The 23194-nt window shown below is 52.3% G+C and overlaps 2 protein-coding genes across 4 annotated transcripts; both read right to left on the bottom strand.

Annotated features, from left to right (window-relative positions):
• Positions 1–203: 203 nt before the first annotated feature.
• On the bottom strand, positions 204–9858 carry INTS15 (integrator complex subunit 15). 2 transcript variants are annotated; one of them, XM_079771195.1, is made up of 6 exons: positions 9351–9858; positions 8717–8938; positions 5916–6081; positions 4054–4578; positions 2997–3036; positions 204–892 (listed from the first exon to the last, which is right to left on the bottom strand). In XM_079771195.1, the coding sequence occupies exons 1-6, from the start codon at positions 9540–9542 to the stop codon at positions 691–693; spliced, it is 1347 nt and encodes a 448-aa protein (XP_079627321.1). In that variant the 5' UTR covers positions 9543–9858; the 3' UTR covers positions 204–690. The 2 variants fall into 2 exon arrangements, with proteins under 2 accessions (XP_079627321.1, XP_079627322.1); XM_079771196.1 differs by having other exon boundaries at positions 9381–9858.
• A 1395-nt stretch (positions 9859–11253) lies between these two features.
• On the bottom strand, positions 11254–22904 carry ZDHHC4 (zDHHC palmitoyltransferase 4). Of its 2 annotated transcripts, XM_079770557.1 has the most exons (8): positions 22832–22904; positions 22173–22431; positions 21489–21611; positions 20464–20537; positions 19768–19946; positions 17632–17757; positions 15261–15505; positions 11255–11599 (listed from the first exon to the last, which is right to left on the bottom strand). In XM_079770557.1, the coding sequence occupies exons 3-8, from the start codon at positions 21603–21605 to the stop codon at positions 11309–11311; spliced, it is 1032 nt and encodes a 343-aa protein (XP_079626683.1). In that variant the 5' UTR covers positions 21606–21611; positions 22173–22431; positions 22832–22904; the 3' UTR covers positions 11255–11308. The 2 variants fall into 2 exon arrangements, with proteins under 2 accessions (XP_079626684.1, XP_079626683.1); XM_079770558.1 differs by lacking the exons at positions 22173–22431; positions 22832–22904 and having other exon boundaries at positions 11254–11599.
• Between the last annotated feature and the right edge of the window lie 290 nt (positions 22905–23194).

Here is a 23194-nt window from a genome sequence, read left to right as displayed (position 1 = left end):
TGCAGTCCTGCTCCGGCCCCACAGGTTTCTCCACAAACGAGAAACGGGCCATGGGATCGGACACAGAGGAACAGGGCCTTTCTGGTTTCCGTCGAAAGGAGCGGCTAAAGTGTGTCCCCCTCCTCACCGGATGGTGGGCTGGGGAGGAAGCCGCTGCAGCTCACACAGGAAGTTCTTAAAATACAGTCCGTAGTCCACGCAACTGTTTAGAAAAGGTTTATTGAACACAGGAAAGAAAACTTCAGACCCAGTGGGACAGAGCTGCCCCTTTCACTGTGCCGGGCGCCAGCCGAGACCACAGGTTCGGCCGGGAGCTCGGAGCTACGGGGTGGCCCGTGTCTGTGGCAGGAGCACACCCCAGTGACAGGAGAGAAGCCGGACAAGTGGACGTGCAAACGCTGCTTCGCACACGCGTGTCCCCGGACACACGAGACAACAGGCGCTCAGGATGGCGTCTCTGAAAGACACCGCGTGGCTCCGTGGAGGGAGGGCTGGACACGCTCGTTTCCTTTTGTCTGTCCGTCTGGACTCGCGGCGCCTGGGGGCGCTGTCACCGATCTCCGCAGGACGGCGTGCTGGTGAGGAAGGGCCGCCGCCTCCCCGGGTCCTTCTCCAGGCGCCCCGCTCTGGGAGGCTCTCCGCCCGCCCGGCGCAGAAGGCACAGTGCCGCTCGGCGTTGGTGGGGCCGGCCTAGCGGATGGGCCTGAAAGGAAACCCCATGCCCGAGAGGAAGGTGTGCCCGGGGTGCGTGGGCAGGGCGGGGTGGGCGGCGGGGTGGGCAGGCACGGCCCCGTAGCCCAGCGGCGGCGTGTGGATGTGAGGATAGAACCCCGGGGGGAGGGCCGCGTGGGGCGACTGTGGCACGGGCCCCGAGATCACCAGCTGCAGCAGGCTGCGGACACAAGGAGAAGGGTTAGCACCGGGTCCCAGAGCGGCCTGGACACACAGCCCTCACACACGCACCGAGAGGCACCGGATGCGGGGACAGAACACGCAGGTTCCCAGATGGGGAGACAGAACAGGGAGACGGAGGGTGGTTTGTGGCTGGGGAGGAGCAGGAGGGGGTGACAGGATGAGGCTGGGATGGGGCAGAGAAGAGAGGAAGGCCAGCAGGGGGAAAGCCAGACCCTGCATGTGACCAGGGGACAATGCGGGGGAGGGACTGGGAAAGCCTAGGGGCCCAGGAGGTGGGCACAGGACGGGGGCGGGGCTCAGCCCACAGGGGCAGCCTTGGTGCCTGCCTTCGGCCTCAACTGTCTACGCTTAGGGGCACGGTGACTGAGGCCCGCAGCAAGCAGGCAGCCGCCCTTTCCTCAGAGTCCTTCGTAAGGACACAAAAGCAGGCTCCCACTCCCAGAGTCCTGGACAGGCGGGACCCAGCCTGACCCCTTCAGGGGCCACGCCCCTCCCACTCCCGCCCCCCAGCCACCTGCTCCTTCACTCCCAGGCCTCAGGGGCATCCCCTCCCCGCACCCAGGCCCCCTTCCGCCCTCAGTGACCCCTAATGCCGAGCACCGCCTCCAGCTGCGTTCTCCTCGCTCTGTTCCCTCCCGGAAATCCTCTGCCTCCCCCCCTTAATTCAATGCCATCCCCTCCTGACCCTCCTTGAAGGGTTTCCTCTGACCAGTTTCATCCTTTCCGACTTCCCTCTCCTCGCCCAGCAGGCTCAGCAGAGCTCCTGAACCTCCAGCTTTCCAGACGCAGCCCCACCCCGCGGTCAGCCTGAGGACCAACTCCTGGCCACGTCCCCATTGGAGGGCCGAGCCCCCGGGACAGGCCTGCTCCTGGCTCTGCTCCCCCTGCTCCCGGCCTGGCCTCTGCTTTCAACCAGAAACATTTCTGCAGTGAGTGCCACAGTGCTTGCCTTTGGTGGACACAATGTTCCATGTGATGTAACACTGCAAACTCACAGTCCCCAGCCACTGGCCACAATGTTACCTTCAGGGGAAACATGTCCTATTCTGATGTCACCCTAGGAGGTACTGAGTGTCCCCGCTGTGGGACAGTTAGGGAGCTCCCAGGTATCTGCTGACAATCCTGCATTTGCATGAAACATTTCTGTGCGCATAACTTTTGCTTCTTAGTCAGTGACTTAATTAGATTAAGTAGAATACCTAAATCATGGAAATCACAGTCAAGTGACAGCCGCTACTCAACAACAAAACCAGCTTTGTCCTAAGTGCTCCGCGGAGGAGGAGGCAGGAGGACTGCGCTGGTACAGCGACTTCTTGCCTTCCAGAGAAGAACCGGAGGCAGCGGGAGGTAAGGAAGCTGCCTGAGGTCACACTGAGGAAGCAGAGGCAGGAATTCTTTCCAGAAGCTGGGCAACCAGTTCCTGCTTTCCACCCCCAGGACCCTGCTGCCCCAAAGCACAACCACCCCCACTCATGGGGAGTCCCACGTGGCGCAGATCACGCTGAGAAATCCAGTGTCACCCCGCTTAGTCCTCACTGCAACCCCAGGAGGTCGGTGAGTCAGTGCCCCCATTTTACAAGGGGGTCAACCGAGGCTCAGAGACAGGCGGAGACGACCCAAGCACCACAGCAAACCAGACAGAACCACGCTCAGCTCGCGGTCAGCGCCGCACGATGCCAAGGCGCTGGCCTGACCGACAGGCCGTGCCCCAGGGCTGTGGCTCTGCTCTATTTCCCGAAGGGCTGCCAGCTCACGGCGTCACCAGCAGTGCGCACCGGCGCCACCGCAAAGCCGGTGGGTGCACGAGCGCTCAGTGAGCGTGACCCTCCACGCCGATTCCGGTTCTTTCCTCGACTCCAGCAAGATGACCACCGTTTCACCTTTGTGACCTTTGATGTACCCCGACGTGGCCTTCCTCCCCTGTGGGTCACGCCATCATCCTATCTGTCCCCTGCTTACCATCAGTCCTTAAGGGCCTCCTTACATACAGAGGCTTGGACCCTGCAGGCCCGGACGGGGGCCCACCCTGCCTTGCACCCCCTGCAGCCCCCACCCGGCTGGAATCTGGAGAGGGCACTTACTTATTGTGGGGCAGCCTGGAGCACAAGGTCCTCAGATCATCTGAAACCAAGGAGACACGGAGTTAGGAAGGGACGGAGACGACACGATGGAACGTTCTCGGACGGCTTCTGAAGGGTGCTGGTGAGCAGCCATCCGGCCTGAGACCCCGCTTCCCAGGCGTCGTTCAGAAGCTGCGTTCTCTTGCCCCGCGTTCGCTTTCACACACGGGGCCCCAGACAGAACCATCGCCTGGCGGTTTGCCAGAAGCCGGGAGGCAGGGCTCTCCCCGGCAGATCAGCGCCCGCGGCAGGAAGGGCCGGTAAGATGGAAACCCATCACCAGACCACAGCCGGGGGGCGCGGGCAGCTTCTGGGAGCCAGCGGTTCAGAGGGGAACACAGCCCTAGCCAGTGTGGCTCCGCTGGTTGGAGTGTCGCCCTGAACACCAAAGGTTGGTGGTTCGATTCCTGGTCAGGGCACATATCCAAGTTGCAGGTTTGATCCGCGGTTGGGGCGCGTAAGGGAGGCAACTGAGCCATGTTTCCCTCTCACATCAATGTTTCCCTCTCCCGCTTTGCCTTCCTCTCTCTCTGGAATCAATGACACTCCCCTCCCCCCCCCCACCCCCAAAAAAGGGGCAAACACAGGTGTGTCATCAGCCCAGGCTCCTTCACCCGGGAGCCATCGAGCACTAAAATGCAGGAGAATTAGGGAACCTTAAAACAGGGGAGGGGAATGTTCTATACATTTCAACCCATGCATTTTACCGCGTGTAAATTATGCCTCAATGAAAAAGGAGTGAAAGGGAATCTTCGCAGAAAAAGCAGACGCCTCAGAGGAAAGATGCGAAGCTCTCACCCCTCTCGAGGTGTCCCAGTCCTGGCAGCGACGGCCAGGCGCCACGCGACGTCACGGTCACAGTGCTCTGCCCGGTGTGTCCTGAGCCGCCCCCTCCTCCCACGCTCACTAACGGGAAGAAGTCCCAGGAGAGGCGGCCCACGGCACTGGTCCGGCCCGTGTTCTGTGGGTGGGCTGTGGCGTCGCACCCCCAGGAAGGCCGGGGCAGGGAGCCACCCACCTCTCGTGCACAGCAGCGCTCCGGAGGCCATGGCCACCTGCAAGGCCTGCGCGAGGCGGTCCAGGGAGAGCTCGATCTCCTGGGAGGCGTTGAGGGGGTTCAGCTCGTCCGCCAGCCGGTTGATCTCCTCGACCAGCGGGACCATGTGGTCGAACAGGACGAGCCCCAGGCGCCCGTAGAGGCTCTTCTCGGTGAGGTGCACCTGCAGCACCATGAGCACCTGCAGCACGCTGAGGTGCAGCTTGGAGTACAGCAGGTGGGGGTCTCGGTCCAGCCCTGCCGAGTCCGCGGCGGCTTTGGTGGCGACGTGGCCGTTGGCCAAGGAGGGCCTCTTCTTCCTTCTGTAAGCCAGAGGGGCCTTCACGCACCAGCGGATCAGCCCCGTGAGCGGCGTGAGCTCTAAAAACCCGATCGGGAGGTTGGGCGCAATCGGAGTATTTAAAAAGGTGATGAGGATCAACCTCGAGTCCTCAGAGATCCAGGACACAATCATTTCCAGCAGGTCCAGCGGCGGGATGAGGTCGTCTGCAAAGACAAGCCGCGTCAGGAGGGTCTCCGGGCCCAGAGACAGCAGGGGGCGGAGCCCTAGGCTCACAGGACGCATCACCCCACACCCGCGCTGTCTACTTCTCTGCCCGTCCGCTTTCTGTCTCCTTCCCGGGCCATCCCCTCCACGAGGGCGGGGACTCCTGTCTCAGTGACAGGACCGCCTGGCCAAGGGCTTCTCCCCGCTGAAGTCAGGTGCCATCTAATGGCCACCTGAGGGCCTCTCCCGGCATCTTGCTAAGGAAGTCTCCAAATCCTCACCACGCCCGGCTGGTGTGGCTCAGTGGTTGAGCGTCAACCTACGAACCAGGAGGTCACAGTTCGATTCCCGTTGGGGGCACATGCCTGGGTTGTGGGCTCGATCCCCAGTGGGGGGCGTGCAAGAGGCAGCCGATCAGTGATTCTTTCCCATCATTGATGTTTCTATCTCTCTCTCCCTCTCCCTTGCTCTCTCTGAAATCAGTAAAAATATATTAAAAAACACACACACAAAAAAACAACCTCACCGAGAGCAGGCCCGAGGGCACGCCTCCCAGTTGGAGGCGCTGAGGACACGTCCCCACTGAGGCAGGACGGCTGCCAAAGGTGTTTCCTTGGAATCTTCTCACGAGGAAACAAACCGAGAAGCCAAACGGAGCGACATTCCGCACAACAGGCCCGAGCCCTCTCAGCAGCCAGTGTCCGCGGACGTGTCTGCCAGAGCCGGGGACTGTTCTAGACTCAAAGACCAAAGTGACACGACGGCTCCTGCGGTGAAGCTCCTGCCCTGGAGCCTGAGTTCTCCTGACCCCCCGGGGGAGAGGAGGCTACAGAGACATAACTGAGGCCGTCAGGGGAGGCTGACACAGGCTCTGAGAGACAGCAAACAGTGTCCTCTCACACTTCCTCTCTTCGGTGCGGCCACGGTGTCGTGGTTACATAAGTGAACGGCCTGTTCTGAGGGAACACATGCTTCAGCGCTTGACACTGGCAACAAACTCAAAGGTTCAGGGAGCCCTAGCCGGTGTGGCTCAGTGGATAGAGCGTCGGCCTGTGAACTGAAAGGTCCCAGGTTCGATTCCGGTCGGGGCACATGCCGGGTTGTGGGTTCGATCCCCAATGGGGGACTTGCAGGAGGCAGCCGATCCATGATTCTCTTCATCATGGATGTTTCTATCTCTTTCTCCCTCTTCCTTTCTCTCTGAAATCAATAAAAATGTATATATATATAAAAAAAAAAAAGTTCAGGGAGAAGTACCCGTGAGTGAGTGTGGGCAGGCAGGCAGGAGGGCGAGCAGGGGCACCACTGTCCACGGGGAACCAGGCGAGCCGCCTACCTGAGGACAGGTCGTACAGCGCGGTGACCGAGGTGATGAACTGGCAGCAGAAGCGAGGGCTGGCGCTGAAGATCTGCCGCAGCGTCTGCACGGAGCCGGGCACCAGGCAGCAGTAGTCGTCCACGAGGGCCCGGGCCAGCCGCACGCAGTACACCACAGGCGTCCGCTGCAAGGAAGCCACAGCCGCGTGACCACGGGGGTGGCGGGCCGGCGCCCAGCGGCCGTGCACAGTGGGTGCAGCCCGGCCCAGCCCTGGCGGAACCGTCCAGCGGGCCAGGACCCGAAGGGCTTGCTGTGCCGCGGGGCTGGCACTCCGGCCCGCAGACCCGCTCCGCGCCCACGGCTGCTGTGACGCGGGCACGGACACAGCCCTGCGCACACGCCTGCCCGTCGAAGGCTGCTGTGACAGACGAAGCAGATGCACAGAGCCTGAAGTTTGCCACCCTGCCCTCTCCATAAAAGGCTGCCGACCCTTGCTTCGAAGTCTCCTTAGGAAAAGGTCATTTCTGACTCCTGCAGACCTGCAGCTGAGACTCCACCGGGGAAAGCGAACGGCTGCCACCGTGTTAGAGCTCCTGGGTCTGGGAGCCGCCACAGGAGCGAGCGGCACGCTGCGTTCTGACAGCCCTGTCCTCGCACAGGTTCCCTGGTGCTTTCAAGTCCCACACCCCCACCTCCCGGCCCTTTTCCTTCGCACTCAGATGCCGATCGTAACTACTGCCACGTTCAACGCCACCGTTCCAGGGGCCCAGCGTGGCCTCCAGGGGAAACTGCAAGGAGACCACAGGCCAGACGGGCCATTCAGGCTAAACTCTGCCCACGACCCCGCTCCATCCACCGCTGCCTTGCCTCGGGAGGAGGCTCAGCCCCTCCCAGTGTGGCAAACCCCGACCCAGACCACGGAGACCCCGTCCTGCTGTTCCGATCTGCTCCCCTTCTGCCAGAATGCCAGCCCGACTGCGTCATGAGAGAGAGAGAGAAAACCCTGTGATGGGTCACAAGGTGCTAAGCTGGGCTTCACTAGGCTGTCAAGGGGCAGAGGTTAAAGGGGGCACACATGGCCAATTCAGATGCCCCAGAAATCAGACTGATGAGAATGAAGGCACTCCGCTGAGATTTGCCTGTGTACTACAAAGATAAACGTATCTTTCTGCTGGCCAAATATTTTAAAAATTAATTTCAGAGAGAAGTATCGGTTTGTTGTTCCACTTGGTTGATTCTTGTATGTGTCCTGACCGGGGATCGAACCCACAACCCTGGTGTATGGGGATGATACTCTAACCAACTGAGCTACCCAGCTGGGGCTTGCTAGCCAAATTTTAATGATAAGAAAGATTACAAGATGCCCTGGCCCGGTGGCTCAGTCGGTTGGAGCGTCACCCCATACACCAAAAGGTTGCTGAGTTTGATTTGGATCAGGGCACATTCCTAGGTTGCAGGTTCAATCCCCAGTTGGGGTGGGTATAGGAGGCAGCCAATTGATGTTTCTCTCTCACATAGATTTTGCTCTCTCTCTCTCCAAAAAAATCAATAAAAACATATCCTTGGGCGAAGAGTTAAAAAAAAAAGGTTACAAGAAAAATATTTAAATATAATTTTTAAAAATCATTTCAAGAACTTGGGAATGAACAGGTTTGTGAAACTTAATGCAATAAATTCTGTTAGCATAGTTGAGAATATTAATAAAAAATCTCACTTAAGCCCTAGCTGGTTTGGCTCAATGGACAGAGCATTGGCCTGCGGACTGAAGGGTTCCAGGTTCAATTCCAGTCAAGGGCACATGCCTGGGTTGCAGGCTTGATCCCCAGTGGGGCGTGTGCAGGGGGCAGCCAATCAATGATTCTCTCTCATCATTGATGGTTTCATCTCTCTCTCCCTCTCTCTTCCTCTCTGAAATCAATAAAAATACATTTTAAAAAAAAATCTCAGTTAATAATTACTCTAAGTAGATTATCAATTTTTCAAAGACTCTGAGTAACAAAAAAGGAAAACAAAATGTATCTTCCGAAATAACATCTAACAAAACATCAAATGTAAAGAGACACTTTTCCTTTGATATTTAAAACACTCTAGAGCCCTAGCCAGTTTGGCTCAGTGGATAGAGGTAATCTTTTTTATTTTTTTAAAAATATATTCTATTGATTTTTAAAAGAGAGGAAGGGAGAGGGATAGAGAGTTAGAAACATCGGTGAGAGAGAAACATCGATCAGCTGCCTCCTGCACACCCCCTACTGGGTATGTGCCCGCAACCAAGGTACATGCCCTTGACCGGAATCGAACCTGGGACCCTTGAGTCTGCAGGCCGATGCTCTATCCACTGAGCCAAACCGGCTAGGGCGATAGAGTTAATCTTTTTTTTTTTTTAATATATTTTATTGACTTTTTACAGAGAGGAAGGGAGAGGGAGAGAGAGTTACCCCCTACTGGGTATGTGCCCGCAACCAAGGTACTTGTCCTTGACCGGAATCGAACCTGGCACCCTTGAGTCCCCAGGCCAACGCTCTATCCACTGAGCCAAACCGGTTAGGGATATAGAGGTAATCTTGACAGCCTTCAACCAAGAAAAGTGATTTTTCACTTGTCCTGAAGACAGAGCCTTTCTTTTTAAAGTTAATGTACCATCACAAACTACTGTTTTCTCAAGAGTGGTTATCACTTGTACATAAAGATAGGTCTGGGGCATCAGCATCCGGGGTAGCGACATCAAGCAGACAGCAAGCGCGGCAAAGGCCTCTCAAGAAATCCCGTTACTTGAACACCCGTCCTCGGAGGCTGGGGCGAAGGCTGTTTTAGAGAAGTACCTGGAGCCAGGAGGCTGCACACTCCAGCACTGGGATTCGACACACAGCCACGGCCATGGAGACCAGTTTTCCCAGCAAGCTCATCCGGCTGTCATCCGCTTTGTTCCCTTGGGGGCTGAAAAGGGATGAGAAAATAATCTGCCGGACAGAGTCCTTGGATTGGTCCTGGAAATAATTGCACATGATTTCAAGCAGTTGGAGCTCCTGGAGTGAATTCAATCTCTATAAAACAAACCCAGGAGAAGCGATGAGACACGGAGCGTGAACAGGCACACGAATTCATTCCCACCCACAGTAAGAAAACGGGGCCGCTCTCTTCCCCAGGGAACTGCCCCCCCTCCGAAGCCCGGGTGCCCGGGAGGAGATCTCCACTGCGACCCCCGGGAACTGTCATTACACCTCACTAGGCACCAGCCCGGGGCCCGGAGAGCGTCTCCTGAACGCCAGGGAAGCACGGCTGTCACACGCCCGCCCAGCAGGCACCCAGCAGAGCCACGCTCAGGACTCCGGAGGAGCGAGACCAGGGCGAGAGCGGAGCCCGGCTGGGCAGGGCGCGGTGGCCCGGCCGACCCTGCTCGCCGAGCCGGGAGAGGGCGGGAGAGCCGCCCCGGCCCCGGCCGCCCTGCCGCCGCACCTTGGGCTGCGCGCCGCGCTCCTTGGGCACCTGGTACACGAACTCCTCGAGCAGCTCCACGGGGCCCTTGTCGCCGAGGGGCAGCGGCGCGCTCTGCAGCTGGCTGCTGAAGTACGCGTCCAGGTGGTACAGCACCTCCTTGGCGGCGCTCAGCGCGTCCCGGCGCAGCAGCGAGTGGCGGATGTCGCTCATGGCGCGGCCGCCGCGGTCCGGGGCGCCGCGAGCGCGGCGGGACTTCCGCCCCGAGCCCCGCGGACGCGCCCGCCGCCCTGGAGACAAAGAGGCCGCGACCCGCACCCCGCCCGCCGAGCCGGGCCTGGGCCGCGGCGCCCGCCCGCCCGCCGCTCCCGGCTCGGGCCCGCTCAGGGGGCCATCTCGTCCGCCAGCCAGCGGGAAACCCCGGGGTGCGACCGCGGCGCCGCCGAGAGCTCGGGAGCCGACGCCGCGGAGGCGAACGGCGGGGGACTGCCGAGCGCGGCGACGGCGGCCCGCAGGGGTCAACACGGTCCCGGCGAGCGCCCGCTCTCGGGAGGGCGCCACCTGGCGGCGATGACTGCGGGCGCGGAAGGGCGCCGCCGCGGCCGGAGGTGCGCGCCCCGCAGGCCCCGCCCCCGCGCCGCGAGACCGCCTGGGGCCCTCGGGCGCGCAGGTTGACGCCCGCAGCGGCCAAGGCCGAGTCACCGCCGCCACCGGGTGCTCATTGGGTCCTGCGCTCCCCTCCACCCCGCCCCCCGCAAGACGGGCAGCCGGCCCCTCCCTTTGTCCCCGAGCCCGGTTCAAAGCCTACACGTTCGCTGTCCTCTCCCACCACCAAGCATCGGGTGGGAGCGCAGGGCTCGCAGGGCTCGGGCTCAGCCTCAGCAATTCACTTTAAAGAATGTATCTCGTCTGAACTCAAGGGGCTCCGATGTCAAATGACGCCTCCCTACCAGTTCCTGTCCGAGTTCTATCCCTCAATCCCTTCCGAGTGGCCTGGGAGGGAGCCTCGGGTACTCTGCTCCTGAAGGCTCTCCCATCCTAAAAACCCTCAGCACTTCCTATGAGTCTTTTTTCCAGCACGCATCTCTCTGCACTGAATTACTTGTGCTTAGTTAGGAATTAAAATATAAGGCAGGCACTGGTCAGTTAGAACACCGTCCCAATAATCCAGGGTTTCAGGTGTGATCTCGGGTCAGGGCACATACAAGAAGCAACCAATGAATGCTTAAATAAGCGGAACAACAAATTGATGTTTCTGTCTGTCCTCTCTCCCGCTTCCTAAAACCAATCAAAAAAATTTTTAAAAAGGACAGAAAATACTTAATATGGCCACAAGAGGTCAGTGGAGGGCTGACAGGAGGCCACAAGCTCAACAGGCCAGAGTGAGGGTGCTGGTATAGTTAAGGAAAGGAGAAAAAAAGTCAAGCCTTGCCCTGGGGAAGTGGTTGGCAAACTGCGGCTCTTTGGCCCCTTGAGTGTGGCTCTTCCACAAAATACCACGGCCTGGGCGAGTCTATTTTGAAGAAGTGGCGTTAGAAGAAGTTTAAGTTTAAAAAATTTGGCTCTGTTGGCTAATGAGTTTGCCGACCACTGCACCTGGGAGAGATGAGGACATGAAGAAGGCAGAGCCAGGCACAACTCCAAGTTACTGAGACCCTCCTGCACACCGGGGACACAGCCACGGGGCCCCTCCTGTCCAGGAGCCAAGTCTAGTGGGAGACCAAGGTCCCTGGGAACCTGAGAGGTCACCAGGACTCCAGAAGCTCCGTTCCGGCAGGCTGAGTGAGCAGAGGATGATCGAGGAGGATTTAGGCACTCAGTAAACCCTACCTTTCTCTCCCCTTCCTTAACCACTGAAAGGCGATTTATAAACACAGAACAGAAAGAAAAAAACATGCTTAGAAAGTATCCATATGCATAAATAAATGAACTATATTTAAAATGAACTATATTTAAAAGGCAGTAACACTCGTCCATTCTCATTTCTTCTTTCTCTCATAATGTGCAGCAGCAGGTAGGAAGATCTCTCCGAGGTTGCTCCAGAGCCCGTGGGAGTGAATGTTCCGGTAGACACGGGGCTCTGCGGATGGGGCCCCGGCCGCCTGGGGGCAATGCTGGCACCAGGCCCGGTCACCTCGGCACCACTCGTTCGTGGTCTGGTTGGTGGCGGCCAGGAACAGAGCAAAGCACAGGAAGCCGCCCAGGAGGAAGCTCAGCACCAAGACGAAGCCCAGCAGGAAGACGATCCTTGGAAAGGTCAGGAACAGGTGCTGCGGGCAAAGAAGCAGCACGTTAGGCCACGGGCTGACACGGTAGGGTCAGCACCCGCCAGCCCTGGTCTCATCCACGAGACTGTCAGAGCTGCCTCCCAGCTCACCCCCCTCCGTGCACATCTACCCACTCAACACAAGTCAGAACCATACACAGCACTGACCAACAGCCCAGGGAGACACCCTGTATATAAGAGCTTAGCACGGGATGAACGAAGTGTGTACGCCGGAGGAAAAGGGAAAAGACACTCGGGAGATGGTGCTATGCCACTTACCTTCTTATAAAAACACAAAGAAATGCATGTGCCTCTGAGTCCATGCATCACAATAAAACCCAGATGGACAGACGACCCCCCCCCTCAAAACGAAACGGCCAGAGATACAGTACAAGGGTGCTCACTGTACAGTGGCACTGAATTTATGAAATGTGCATCCACGAGGAAGAGTAAAACTCTGGGACAGTCAAGCCATGGCATAATCAGGAGCCAACCAAATGAGGCCCATGTCCATGCACTGATTTGGAAGAGATGTTGGTAACATACTGCCCAGTGGGAAAGACAAGATGCAAGGATCACCATGGGTCCCTATCTGTGCGAACACAATGACTCTATGGACATGTATGGCAACATAAACAAACGTAGGAAAAAAGCCTGAAGTATACCCACCAAACTATAAAAGAAGTTGCCTCTGGAGTGAAAGTGTTGGGAGGAGAGGGGTATGTTTTCATTTTTTTTTTTCAAGATATTTTAAATTTTCTTTCCTTCCCCACCCAGCTTTAACATATAATTGATGTATAACACTGTGAAAGTTTAAGGTGCACAACAGCAGTGCAAAATGTAATGATTTTATACGTATATATATTGAAATGATTACCACAATAAGGTTAGCTAACATATCCAGCACCTCATAGTTACACTTTTTCTTTGTGGTGGGAACTTTTAAGAGCTAGCCTCTTAGCACCTTTCAATAATACACAATACATTGTTACCTAGGCGCCATGCTGCACATACACCCCCAGGACTTGTTCATCCGTGGACTGAAGTTTGTGCCCTATGACCACCTTGACTTATTCCCACCCCCGCCCCTTTATTTTAAACACCTCTGACTACTTGAATTTTTATAAGTTATTTTTTATAATAAAGAAATTTGATAGTTCAATATTTTTGAAAGTTAGGGAAAAAGAGAAGCAAACAATTATAAAAACTCTCGATAGGAGAGAATTTCTAACTGAAGTTACAAAGAAAAAGACACATTTGAAGATGAAGAATATTTAAACTTTTTATATAAAAAACACACACAAGCCCTAACCGGTTTGGCTCAGTGGATAGAGCGTCAGCCTGCGGACTGAAGGGTCCCAGGTTCGATTCCGGTCAAGAGCATGTACCTTGGTTGCGGGGGAGGCAGCTGATTGGTGTTTCTAACTCTCTATCCCTCTCCCTTTCTCTTTGTAAAAAATCAATAAAAGATATATTTTTTAAAACACAAAAAAAAACACACACACACAAATAGAAAATAAATACAAGAAGAAACTATTGTTATTATGTAAAGACCTTAAATCAAAAGTTGGTCCTAATATCAAACAGGACAAACAGTTAAAGAACATCATTCACAAAAGAAGATATACAAATGAATGACAAACAAAGGAAGTAATCAAAAGTAATGAAAGAAATACAGTTTTTTAAAAGGCACACCATATTTTCCTATCAAACTAGAGGCGCCTCCCAGCCAGCAGCGCAATGCCTGCTCTGAGCTGTGAAACCATGTACTCGGTGCTCTACCATCAAGGTTTTAAACGCAATCTGACAACAGATGTTAATATTAGAAAACTTACAAGTGCCGATCATCTTTGGCCCAGCATTCATATTTTTTGGCATCTAGCCTAAAGGAAGTCCTCAATACAAAACTGAAACCACACACACAGACTGCCATTGCCGCGGGGAAAATGCACCTCGCCAGCGGGGACAGCTGGTGGCCACCCCTGACCGGCCAACCCAGGCTTCCCTGACCCGAGGCTCCGCCTGATGGGATCGAGAGGAAACTCACGACTCCACTTAGGAAGCACCTTTGCAAAGAAAAATGTAACCTTCATCTAATCAAGGCTCTAGAACTAGCTTCCAGTTTATACTACTACTAGGAAACAGAGAAAGATTAGATGACACAATTCCGAAACAGACAAATCTAGAACGTGGAACATTCTAATAGGCAACTAGACTACTAAATGCCCATTTCACACACAAAATGCAGGGCGCTGCTTTAAACTAAAAAGACACACTCAAATGTGATGCATAATTATAAAGTGGATTCTGGCCCGGCCAGCGGGGCTCAGTGGTTGAGCATCAACCTATGAACCAGGAGGTCACGATTCCATTCCTGGTCAGGGCACATGCCCAGGTTGTGGGCTCGATCCCCAGTGTGGGGAGTGCAGGAGGCAGCCGATCAGTGACTTTCACTCATCATTGATGTTTCTCTCTCTCTCTTCCTCTCTGAAATCAATAAAAATATAATTTAAAAAAAAGAGAGAGAGTCCTAGCTGGTTTGGCTCAGTGGATAGAGGCCTGAGGACTGAAGAGTCCTATGTTCAATTCCAGCAAAGGCACGTACCTCGGTTGCAGGCTCCTCCCTGACCCCAGCCCTGGTTGGGGCTCTTGCAGGAGGCAACCAATCAATGTGTATTTCTCTCAGATCAATATTTCTCTCTGTCTTTCTCTCCCTTCCACTCTCCCTAAAAATCAATGGAAAAATATCCTCAGTGAGGATTAAAAAAAAAAGATGGAGAGAGGCTGGAAAGTAGCAGCTTTCCTCCATATATCTCTTTAAAAAAAAAAGTGGATTCTGGTCCAAGGAGGTAAAAGAGCTGGGATGACTATAATAAAAAATTCCAAGTGTTGGCGAGGATGCGGAGAAACGGGAACCGCTGCCTGCTGGTGGTGGGAACGTAAAACCAGCTGCTTTGGGAACCAGTCTGGCAGTTCCTCAAATGATCAGTTTCCATATGACCCAGCAGCTATCTAGCTCAAGAGAAATAAAAACCTATGTCCACCCAAAAACTTGTACACAAATGTTCATAGCAGCATTATTCAAAAATAACCAAAAAGTGACAACGCCCAAATGTCCAACAACTGATGAATGGAACAAAATGTGGCAATTCCACACAATGGAATCTTTTTCAGCCATAACAAGAAATGAAGTACTGATTCATGCTATAACATGGATGAACCTTCAAAAAGTTATGCTCTGTGAAAGAAGCCAATCTGAAAGGCCACATATTGTGTGATTCCATTGATATGAAATGGCCAGAAAAGTACATCTATAGGGACAGGAAGTCGATTAGCGGGGGCCATGGCTGGGGGGAGAATGGAATGGGGAGTGACTGCTAATAGACACAGGGTGAGGAAATACTTTCTGGCGTGATGCAATATTCTGAAATCAGTAGTGATGGTTACACAACCCTGCACATACGAACATCACTGAATTGTATATTTTGAAAGGGTAAATTTTACGGTATGTGAATTATTTACCAATTTTAAAAGATTATATATCAATTTTTTTAAAAGGAATGGCTTCATGTTTTTACTGGGAAAACAAAATGTCCTTTTTCCAATTTGAAACTGGAAGTCAGAAATATACAGCCCACAACAAAATTACCCGAGTAACTAATTACCTGAATAAGAAAGACGGTGTCAATATCCTGGGAGTGTCCAAGGTCATCAACGTAAGTCTCCTGGTGCAAGTCCGACAATACCACCAGCCGGACCAGAAACACAGTGGTCACGATGGCCATTGTGGCAGCTGACGCCGTCAATGTCAGGAGGTAGATAAGGAAGTACCTGGCGTTCCAGGCCCCGATGCAGTTGTTCACCCACACACAGTGATGGTCAAAACGGTGCACACACCGGTTACACACACCTGCACAGAAACCGGTGGTTCTTGATGAGACAATGACACCATGCACACCCACTGACGTTGCTACAAACCGGCGGTCTGAGCTGGGAGAATGGCAGGCAGCTGCTGTCACCAAGCTGTTAGGACTGCAGTGTCCAATACAGCAGCCACTAGCCCAGCCACAGGTGGGTACTGAGAACTAGATATGTGGCTACGAGAAACACTTGAAAAAATACTTTGTTGACATCAATAAACGTACAGATGTTTTCCAATTTGTGAACTAATCCTTTTGAGTTCAATGTAAATAATACTGAGATGATGCAAGAGTTAGTGAATTTACTTAACTTAGTTTCAAAACTAATGCCTTTGCTTTAAAGTCAAATCAATTCTTCTGACAAAAATGAACCATTATATTAATGTAGATGTGGATATTAAAGGAAATGACTTTTTGGTACTGATTCAGTTACTGAAAAACTTACAAAAATGTTGGGAATAGCTTGGGTAAGTGAATCTGCTATTCCAACTGTAAATTGTATGAAATCTAAATACAGATCCAGTATTTTCAATGAAAATTTAGGGTCTGGATGAGAGGTGCTGTAAACATAAAATATATATCAGATTCAAAGACTCAGTATGAAAAAGAATATAAACTATCCCATGAATGATTTTTTAAAAATATATATTTCTGAATTGACTTCAGAGGAAGGGAGAGGGAGAGAGAAACAGAAACATCAATGATGAGAGAGAATCATTGATTGGCTGTCTCCTGCAGGCCCCCCACTGGGGATCAAGCCCACAACCCAGGCTTATGCCCTGATAGGGAATTGAACCGTGACCTCCTGTAAAGAGCGCCTGGGAAGGCACATGAGCATTTCTTTAATTATTGTCAGCTGAATCCAGTGGCGTTGGCAGAGCCACATCCTGGAAACACAGCTTGCCAGAGGCAGGTGTGTTGTCAGCCTGACCTTCAGCTCAAGTGCCAGAGGGTGGGTTTCATTATCTAAATCCAGCCAAGCACCAGGAACAAACACGATTATCCGGGCCCACCCAGAAGTGACGATTACAAAGAAGCCATAAGAATGCACATAATCTCCTTTGTCTAGACCTTTAGTAAAACTTCCTGGTTTTCACTGTATAAAATAAACTCGCTGTATTGGCTCTGGGTCCCTGTCTCTCCATCAGAGGACAGTGGTCCCACCCGGCCCCAGCTTTTTCCTTCCATCTCTGTGTCTGTCTCTTTCATTTTCTCACTCCCCCTTCGCCCCTACTCAGGAACTGGACCACTCTCTAGCCGCACTGGATGCGGAGAAGAGAGAAATATTAATAACCTCCTGCTTTGTAGGCTGACACTCAACCACTGAGCCACACCAGCTGGGCATGAATGATTTTTTTGTATTGACTATATGCTAAAATAGTATTGTAGATATGTTAGGTTGAGTAAATTATATGATTAAAATTAATTCCACCTTTTTGGTTATCCTCACCTGAGGATATTTTTTCCATTGCTTTTCAGGGAGTGTGGGAGGGTGGGAGGTGAGAGGCGGAAAGGGAGAAAGGGGGAGAAGGGGAGAGAGGGAGAGGGAGGAAGGGAGAGAAAGAGAGAGAGAGAGAGAGAGAGAGAGAGAGAGAAACAATGTGCAACCCAGGTATGTGCCCTTGACTGGGAATTGAACCCATGACCTTACGGTGTACAGGCCAACACTCTAACCACTGAGAACACTGGCCAGGCCAAATTTCACCTATATTTTACTTTTGTAAAGTGGCTGCTAGAAAATTTAAAATCATGTATGTGGCTCACATTGTATTTTTTGGGACAACTCTAGTCTAGAATGTTGGTAACTCCCCTGAAACACAGGCCCTGCCAGGACTGAAATCTGCAAGCGCAGTACCCTGCAGACCTCTCTTGGGCAGCATGCTCGTCCACGGGGCAAAGGAAGGCCGTCATGCCCAGGACTGGTTGCCCATGCATTATAGAAGAATACAAGACCTCACCCCAGGCATCTGAAAGAAACCACTATGGGGCCCCTACCAGCAGGGGCTGCCCCATGTCCGGGAGCCAAATGGCCCTGCTTCCCACGTCTGTAACGTTCCCTTACAGACGCAGCCGTGCTGTTGTGGAGGGCGGAGCTGGAGCATCCAGAGCCACTTACTGCAGTGCTTGGATCGGGCTGGCTTCCTTAGATCACAAGTAGGGCACCGCCCGTTCTTCGGGAACATCACTTCATCGAATTCATAAACTTGAAGAAACAATGCTTCGTTTGCTTTTGTGATGGTACCTGAAAAAGGTAAGGACAGATGTCAGTTTCAAGCAATACAGGACTGGATAGTCACAAAACCTGACCTGACACCGCACAATGAAAACTGCCGTATTTAATAAACAACTCATTTTATAATTTTAACAGCTTTACTGAGAAATTAAAAACCCCAAATCACCCATTTAAAAATGTACAATTCAATAGTTTTTGGTACAGAGTTGTGCAACCACAATTTTAGAACATTTACATCACCTCCAAAAAGAAATCCTTTAGCCCCACTTCTCTCTAATCCCCTAACTTCAGGCAACCACTAACCCATACATCTGTCTCCATGGATTTGCCTTTTCTGGATACTTGTATATAGAATCACGCAATATGTGGTCTTTTGTATATGGCTTCTTTCACTAACATAATATTTTCAAGGTTCCCCCATGCTATAGCAGGTGCAAGTACTTCCTTCCTTCTTATTGCTGAAGAGGAGTCTATTAAATAGGCATACCACATTTTATCTATTCATCAGCTGATGGACATTTAATGCTTCAAGGACAGGAAAGGTATAAAGTAAAAAAATGGGAAGCGAGTAAATATCAATCAAAAGACAGATAGTATAGTAACATTAATATCAAACGAAAGAGTCTTGAAAACAATTACCAGTGACAGAAGTTCACTATACTTTGAAAAGAGATTCAAGGAAGTGGTAATACTAATTCTAAATGTGAATGCATTAATAAGAATACACGTATAGCTAATAGACATACACACATGCACACACACCATTTTCCAAACATATTAAGCAAAAACTTACAAGAAGAAATCTGTCAAATCTACTATCAGAATGAGATAACATACCTCTCAGTAAGTGATCAAACAAAAAACATAGTATGAATATAAAAGATTTGAACATAATTAACAAACTTGATATAATGTACTTATATAGTTCTCTGTATCCAAGAACAAATTCTTTTTTAAGCACACACAGACCATTTACAAAAACCACATGCCCAGGCATAATGCAAACATCAATAACATTTTCAAAAGAAATAGTATCCTACAGACCATAAGCTCTCTATATAATACAATTAAGTGGAAGTATCAAAAATTTAAACTAAAGAATTCATATGGAAAATTATTTTTAAACTATAATTAATCTTTTTATTTTTTAAAAAATATATTTTGATTTTTTACAGAGAGGAAGGGAGAGAGTTAGAAACATCGATGAGAGAGAAACACCAATCAGCTGCCTCCTGCACACCCTGTACTGGGGATGTGCCCGCAACCAAGGTACATGCCCTTGACCAGAATCGAACCCGGGACCCTTGAGTCCGCAGGCCGATGCTCCATCCACCGAGCCAAACCGGTCAGGGCAATCTTTTTTTTTTTTAAATATATTGTATTGATTTTTTACAGAGAGGAAGGGAAAGGGATAGAGAGTAACATCGATGAGAGAGAAACATCAATCAGCTGCCTCCTGCACACCTCCTACTGGGGATGTGCCCGCAAATAAGGTACATGCCCTTGACCAGAATAGAACCTGGGACCTTTCAGTCCACAGGCCGATGCTCTATCCACTGAGCCAAACCTGTTTCGGCACATATGGAAAATTTTTAACTGTTCTAAATAACCCATGGTCAAAGAAGAAAAAAATAAAATTAGAAAACTCTCAAAACTGAAAGATCATGCCCTGGCCGGTTTGGCTCAGTGGCTAGAGCGTCGGCCTGCGGACTGAAGAGTCCTGGGTTCAATTCCAGTCAAGGGCACATGCCCGGGTTGTGTGCTCGATCCCCAGTGGGGGGGGCGTGCAGGAGGCAGCCGATCGATGATTCTCTCTCATCACTGATGTTTCTGTCTCTCTCTCTCCCTCTCCCTTCCTCTCTGAAATCAATAAAAATATATTAAAAAAAAAACACACGGAAAGATCACGAAGACACTAACTATCAAATCTTTTCAAGGTCTTCCAGGGATCACTAGCTGTTTGCAGCACTATTAGTAAGACTGACAGTTGAGCTGTCTATACCAAGAGCCTCAACTTACCAGGGTCGGTTACACAACTCAGGGTGAAAAAAACCAGGTTTACAGCCAGCAGCAGATAGGGCAGAAGAAGGTAACACAAGGAGAAGTCCAGCTCTTGACAGTAGCCCAGTATTTCCCAGGTGTATTCAGTATAAACCATTCCTTGCAAGACGAGGTGCAGGATGATGAAGGTGTGGTTTCTGAAAGGAAGTAGGCACAGGGCTTGTTCCGGGGGCTTCTCCATGAGGAAATCATACCGTACTAATGGAATCATACCGTACTAACGGAAATCATACCGTACTAACGGAAATCATACCGTACTAACGGAAGGTAACCACGGGCAACTACTTCCTTTGGGCTTGAGGTGTAGTAAGAATTACGTAAGAAACTATGTGACACATCTGGCACAGTGCCTAGTACAGGGTCAGCACTCCAATGTTATCTGTTATTATGATCATCTATCTTAGGAATTGAGATCTCAGTATCGGAATATATTTCTTTTTACAGAAATGCGTATCAATATGTTCCCACCCTTTAAATACTTCCATTTAAAAGTACACATGGCCAACCCCGGAGAGGACAGGCAGATTATCTGTGAGGAGAGGCTCTGAAGCCAGGACTCTCCATCCTTTCCAGCAGCTTTTCTGTAGCTGGAAGCCACACGGAGCTTCCTGAAGCCACACGACCGCAACAAGTAAGCAAAACAGGAAAGAATACCGTGTATGAAAGAGGTAATGAAGCAATCTCAGCATGGCCCTCTGAAGCCATTCTGGAATTATATAGGCAAATATCTAAAACAAAGAAGAGAGAAACATTCAATTTCATTTTTCATTCCCCCCGACCCCCAATTAGATGCTGCCCGTTCAGCTGCCAATACTGGTGATGTTGTGCTGCTGCACATGGGCAGAGAAGAGCTTTAAGAGAGAATAAAGAGGCGCTAGCTGATTTGGCTCAGTGGATAGAGCATCGGCCTGTGGACTTGAAGGGTCCGGGGTTCGATTCTGGCCAAGGGCACAAGCCTGGGTTGCGGGCTCCGTCCCCAGTGGGGGGTGTGCAGGAGGCAGCCGATCAATGATTCTCATCATCGATGTTTCTCTCTCTCCCTCTCCCTTCCTGTCTGAAATCAATAAAAATATATTTTTAAAAAAAAAAGAGAGAGAGAGAGAATAAAGAGGATGGCTCCCCCAGCTGGCCTTCCTTGAAGCCAGCTCCTCCATTCCACCCTCACCTCAAAGAAGGCACCATGTCAGGGTCTTCGAGCTAAGGGTGGCTGGGGCAGGTAACGCTAATGGGAACGCCATCCTTCCCCTGCCTTGGTTCAACCCTACCTTCCAAATCCCACCTCCCAAGCCAACCCCTTCCCGAGGGCTGCTCACCCTGATTTTGCTCACTTTGATCCCTGAGGGAGTGTGGGCAGCCTGATGCTCAGCTTTCTGCTCCTACATCCCCCGATTCACCCTCAGGCCGCTCCAGGCAGACACTGCTCAAACCCATGCCCAATTACAGGCACCAGATCCAGAGAAACACAGGCAACCTTAAGAATGCTACCTTCTCTCAAGGCATCAATACAGGATTACTTTTAACAATAAAGAGAGAGAAAAACCAGAAAGGGCGACTTTGCCATAAATGAAAGAACAAGGGGACACATGAATAAAAATGGCATCTCTCCTTCGTCCTGTCAGGAAACGGTGAGCTTTTAGACTAATGTGTTCACAATCCAGGTCTCCCAGCGTCATTGTTACCTGTGCGCCTCCTCTGACCAGGCCTTTCAGGTAACGGGTTTTCAAGCAGATGCAGAGCGTAACACCACCAATCAGCAGCAAAGCCAAGTAGAATGAGAAGAGAACCAGGAAGTCCATCCTGGGCTACAAAGGAACAGAAAGAGTGTGACGATACTGAGGGATTCATCCCATGGCTCCTACTCTCAGACATCGGCTCCCTACATGGCTCCCAAAACAAAGCTCACCAGCCCTTAAAGCACACACTGCCTCTGCAGTCGGACAACCCAGAAGGCTGGGTGCTCTCTCTCCTTCAAAGTTCCTTAATCAAACCACTGCGGCCTGCTTTGGGGCTTCTCCTATCTGCAAATTCCAAAATAAAGTGGGGAAGAATATGCAAAAATGCATTCACCTTTCCTCCAACAAACCATTCTGTTACTTCCTTAAATATAAACAGTCACACAGATATGAACACAGAGCGTAGCCAACAGAATCTGGTGATGCCACTGGACCAAGCATCCCCGGAGGCCGGCAGGGGCCCAGGATCCGGGCAGCCTGCCTATGAAGGGATGCATGAAGGACAGGCCTATGTAAGTAACTGGGGTGGTTACTTAGTAAATATGATCTGGGCCAGACTTCCAATGGAGATAACCAACTAGAAGCTATGCGTGAGCTGGGACAGAGGGAACAAAGAGCAGCAATTCTCACCGGGCGGCTCGGGGCCCTCAGCCTACATATTTCTTGTCTGGAGGACGATTTCCGGCAGGCAGCGCTGGCATTCCTCCTCCCAGCATTCACAGAGAATTCCAACGGCACCTCCTCTGGCGCAGCGGCCTGCGCCCCGAACAACAGGTGACCCCCAGAGCTGCGCGACACATGGTTCCGCCAGGAGGCTCAATCTGGCGGCGGACGGTGGTTCCACACTCGCCTGAGACCGCTCACGTCGCAGGAGGCACGGAGGCACGCGCTGTGGAAAAGAATGTGGGCGTCGGGGGGAGTCGGGACTCCGCAGGGTGAACGGGGGGTGATAAGACTTCTGGAGGAAAAGCTAATTGGGAAGAATTACGCTGCGAGCCTCGGATACCTATCCCTGAGGGGCCCAGGTTGGGGACCCGCCAAAAGGGCCTCCCCGAAGCTACCCCTATCCTAGGGTCGCGGCCGGTGGGCCTCGCAGGAGCTTGCCCCTGATCCTGGGGGCGAGGGGGGGGTGCAGAAGGGAACAATGTGGGTGCCGGGCCCCGGGCGGGGTGGACCTGTGCTGCGTCCTCCCACACACCGATGGGAAGGATGGGAAGGGCGGCCACACAGACGGACGGACGTCCCTGGGCCAGCGGGGGCATCTCAGGGCCCAGCGGAGGACGCCTTACCTCCCAGGGCGACCAACTGACCGCCCGCTGCACCGCACCCGCGCCCCCGGAATTCCGTCGCACCCGTGACGTCAGCGCGCGACGCTGGCGGACAGACCGACTTCCGGCGGAAGTGCGGGCGGTCGCTGCGGGGGGCAGTCTGCGGTTTGTGTTCCGCCTCCTCGAGGTTGTCCGTTGTTGCCCTCTGGGCGCCTCGGGACCGTGGTGGAGGCTAAAGGCTGGAAGGTCGAGCTTCCGAGCGCATTTGCTACAGATCTTACAAGAAGGCCGCCCTGGGGCTGGCGGCGGGGCCGGGGTTGCGGAGCGGCCCGAGCCCCCCGCGCCTGCGCAGAGCCGAGCAGGGCCCCGGCCTCCCCGCGCAGG

This window comes from Cnephaeus nilssonii (genome assembly GCF_951640355.1).
Source record: "Cnephaeus nilssonii genome assembly, chromosome: 5".
Taxonomy (NCBI): Eukaryota; Metazoa; Chordata; class Mammalia; order Chiroptera; family Vespertilionidae; genus Cnephaeus; species Cnephaeus nilssonii.
This window is presented reverse-complemented; position numbering and strand designations above follow the sequence as displayed.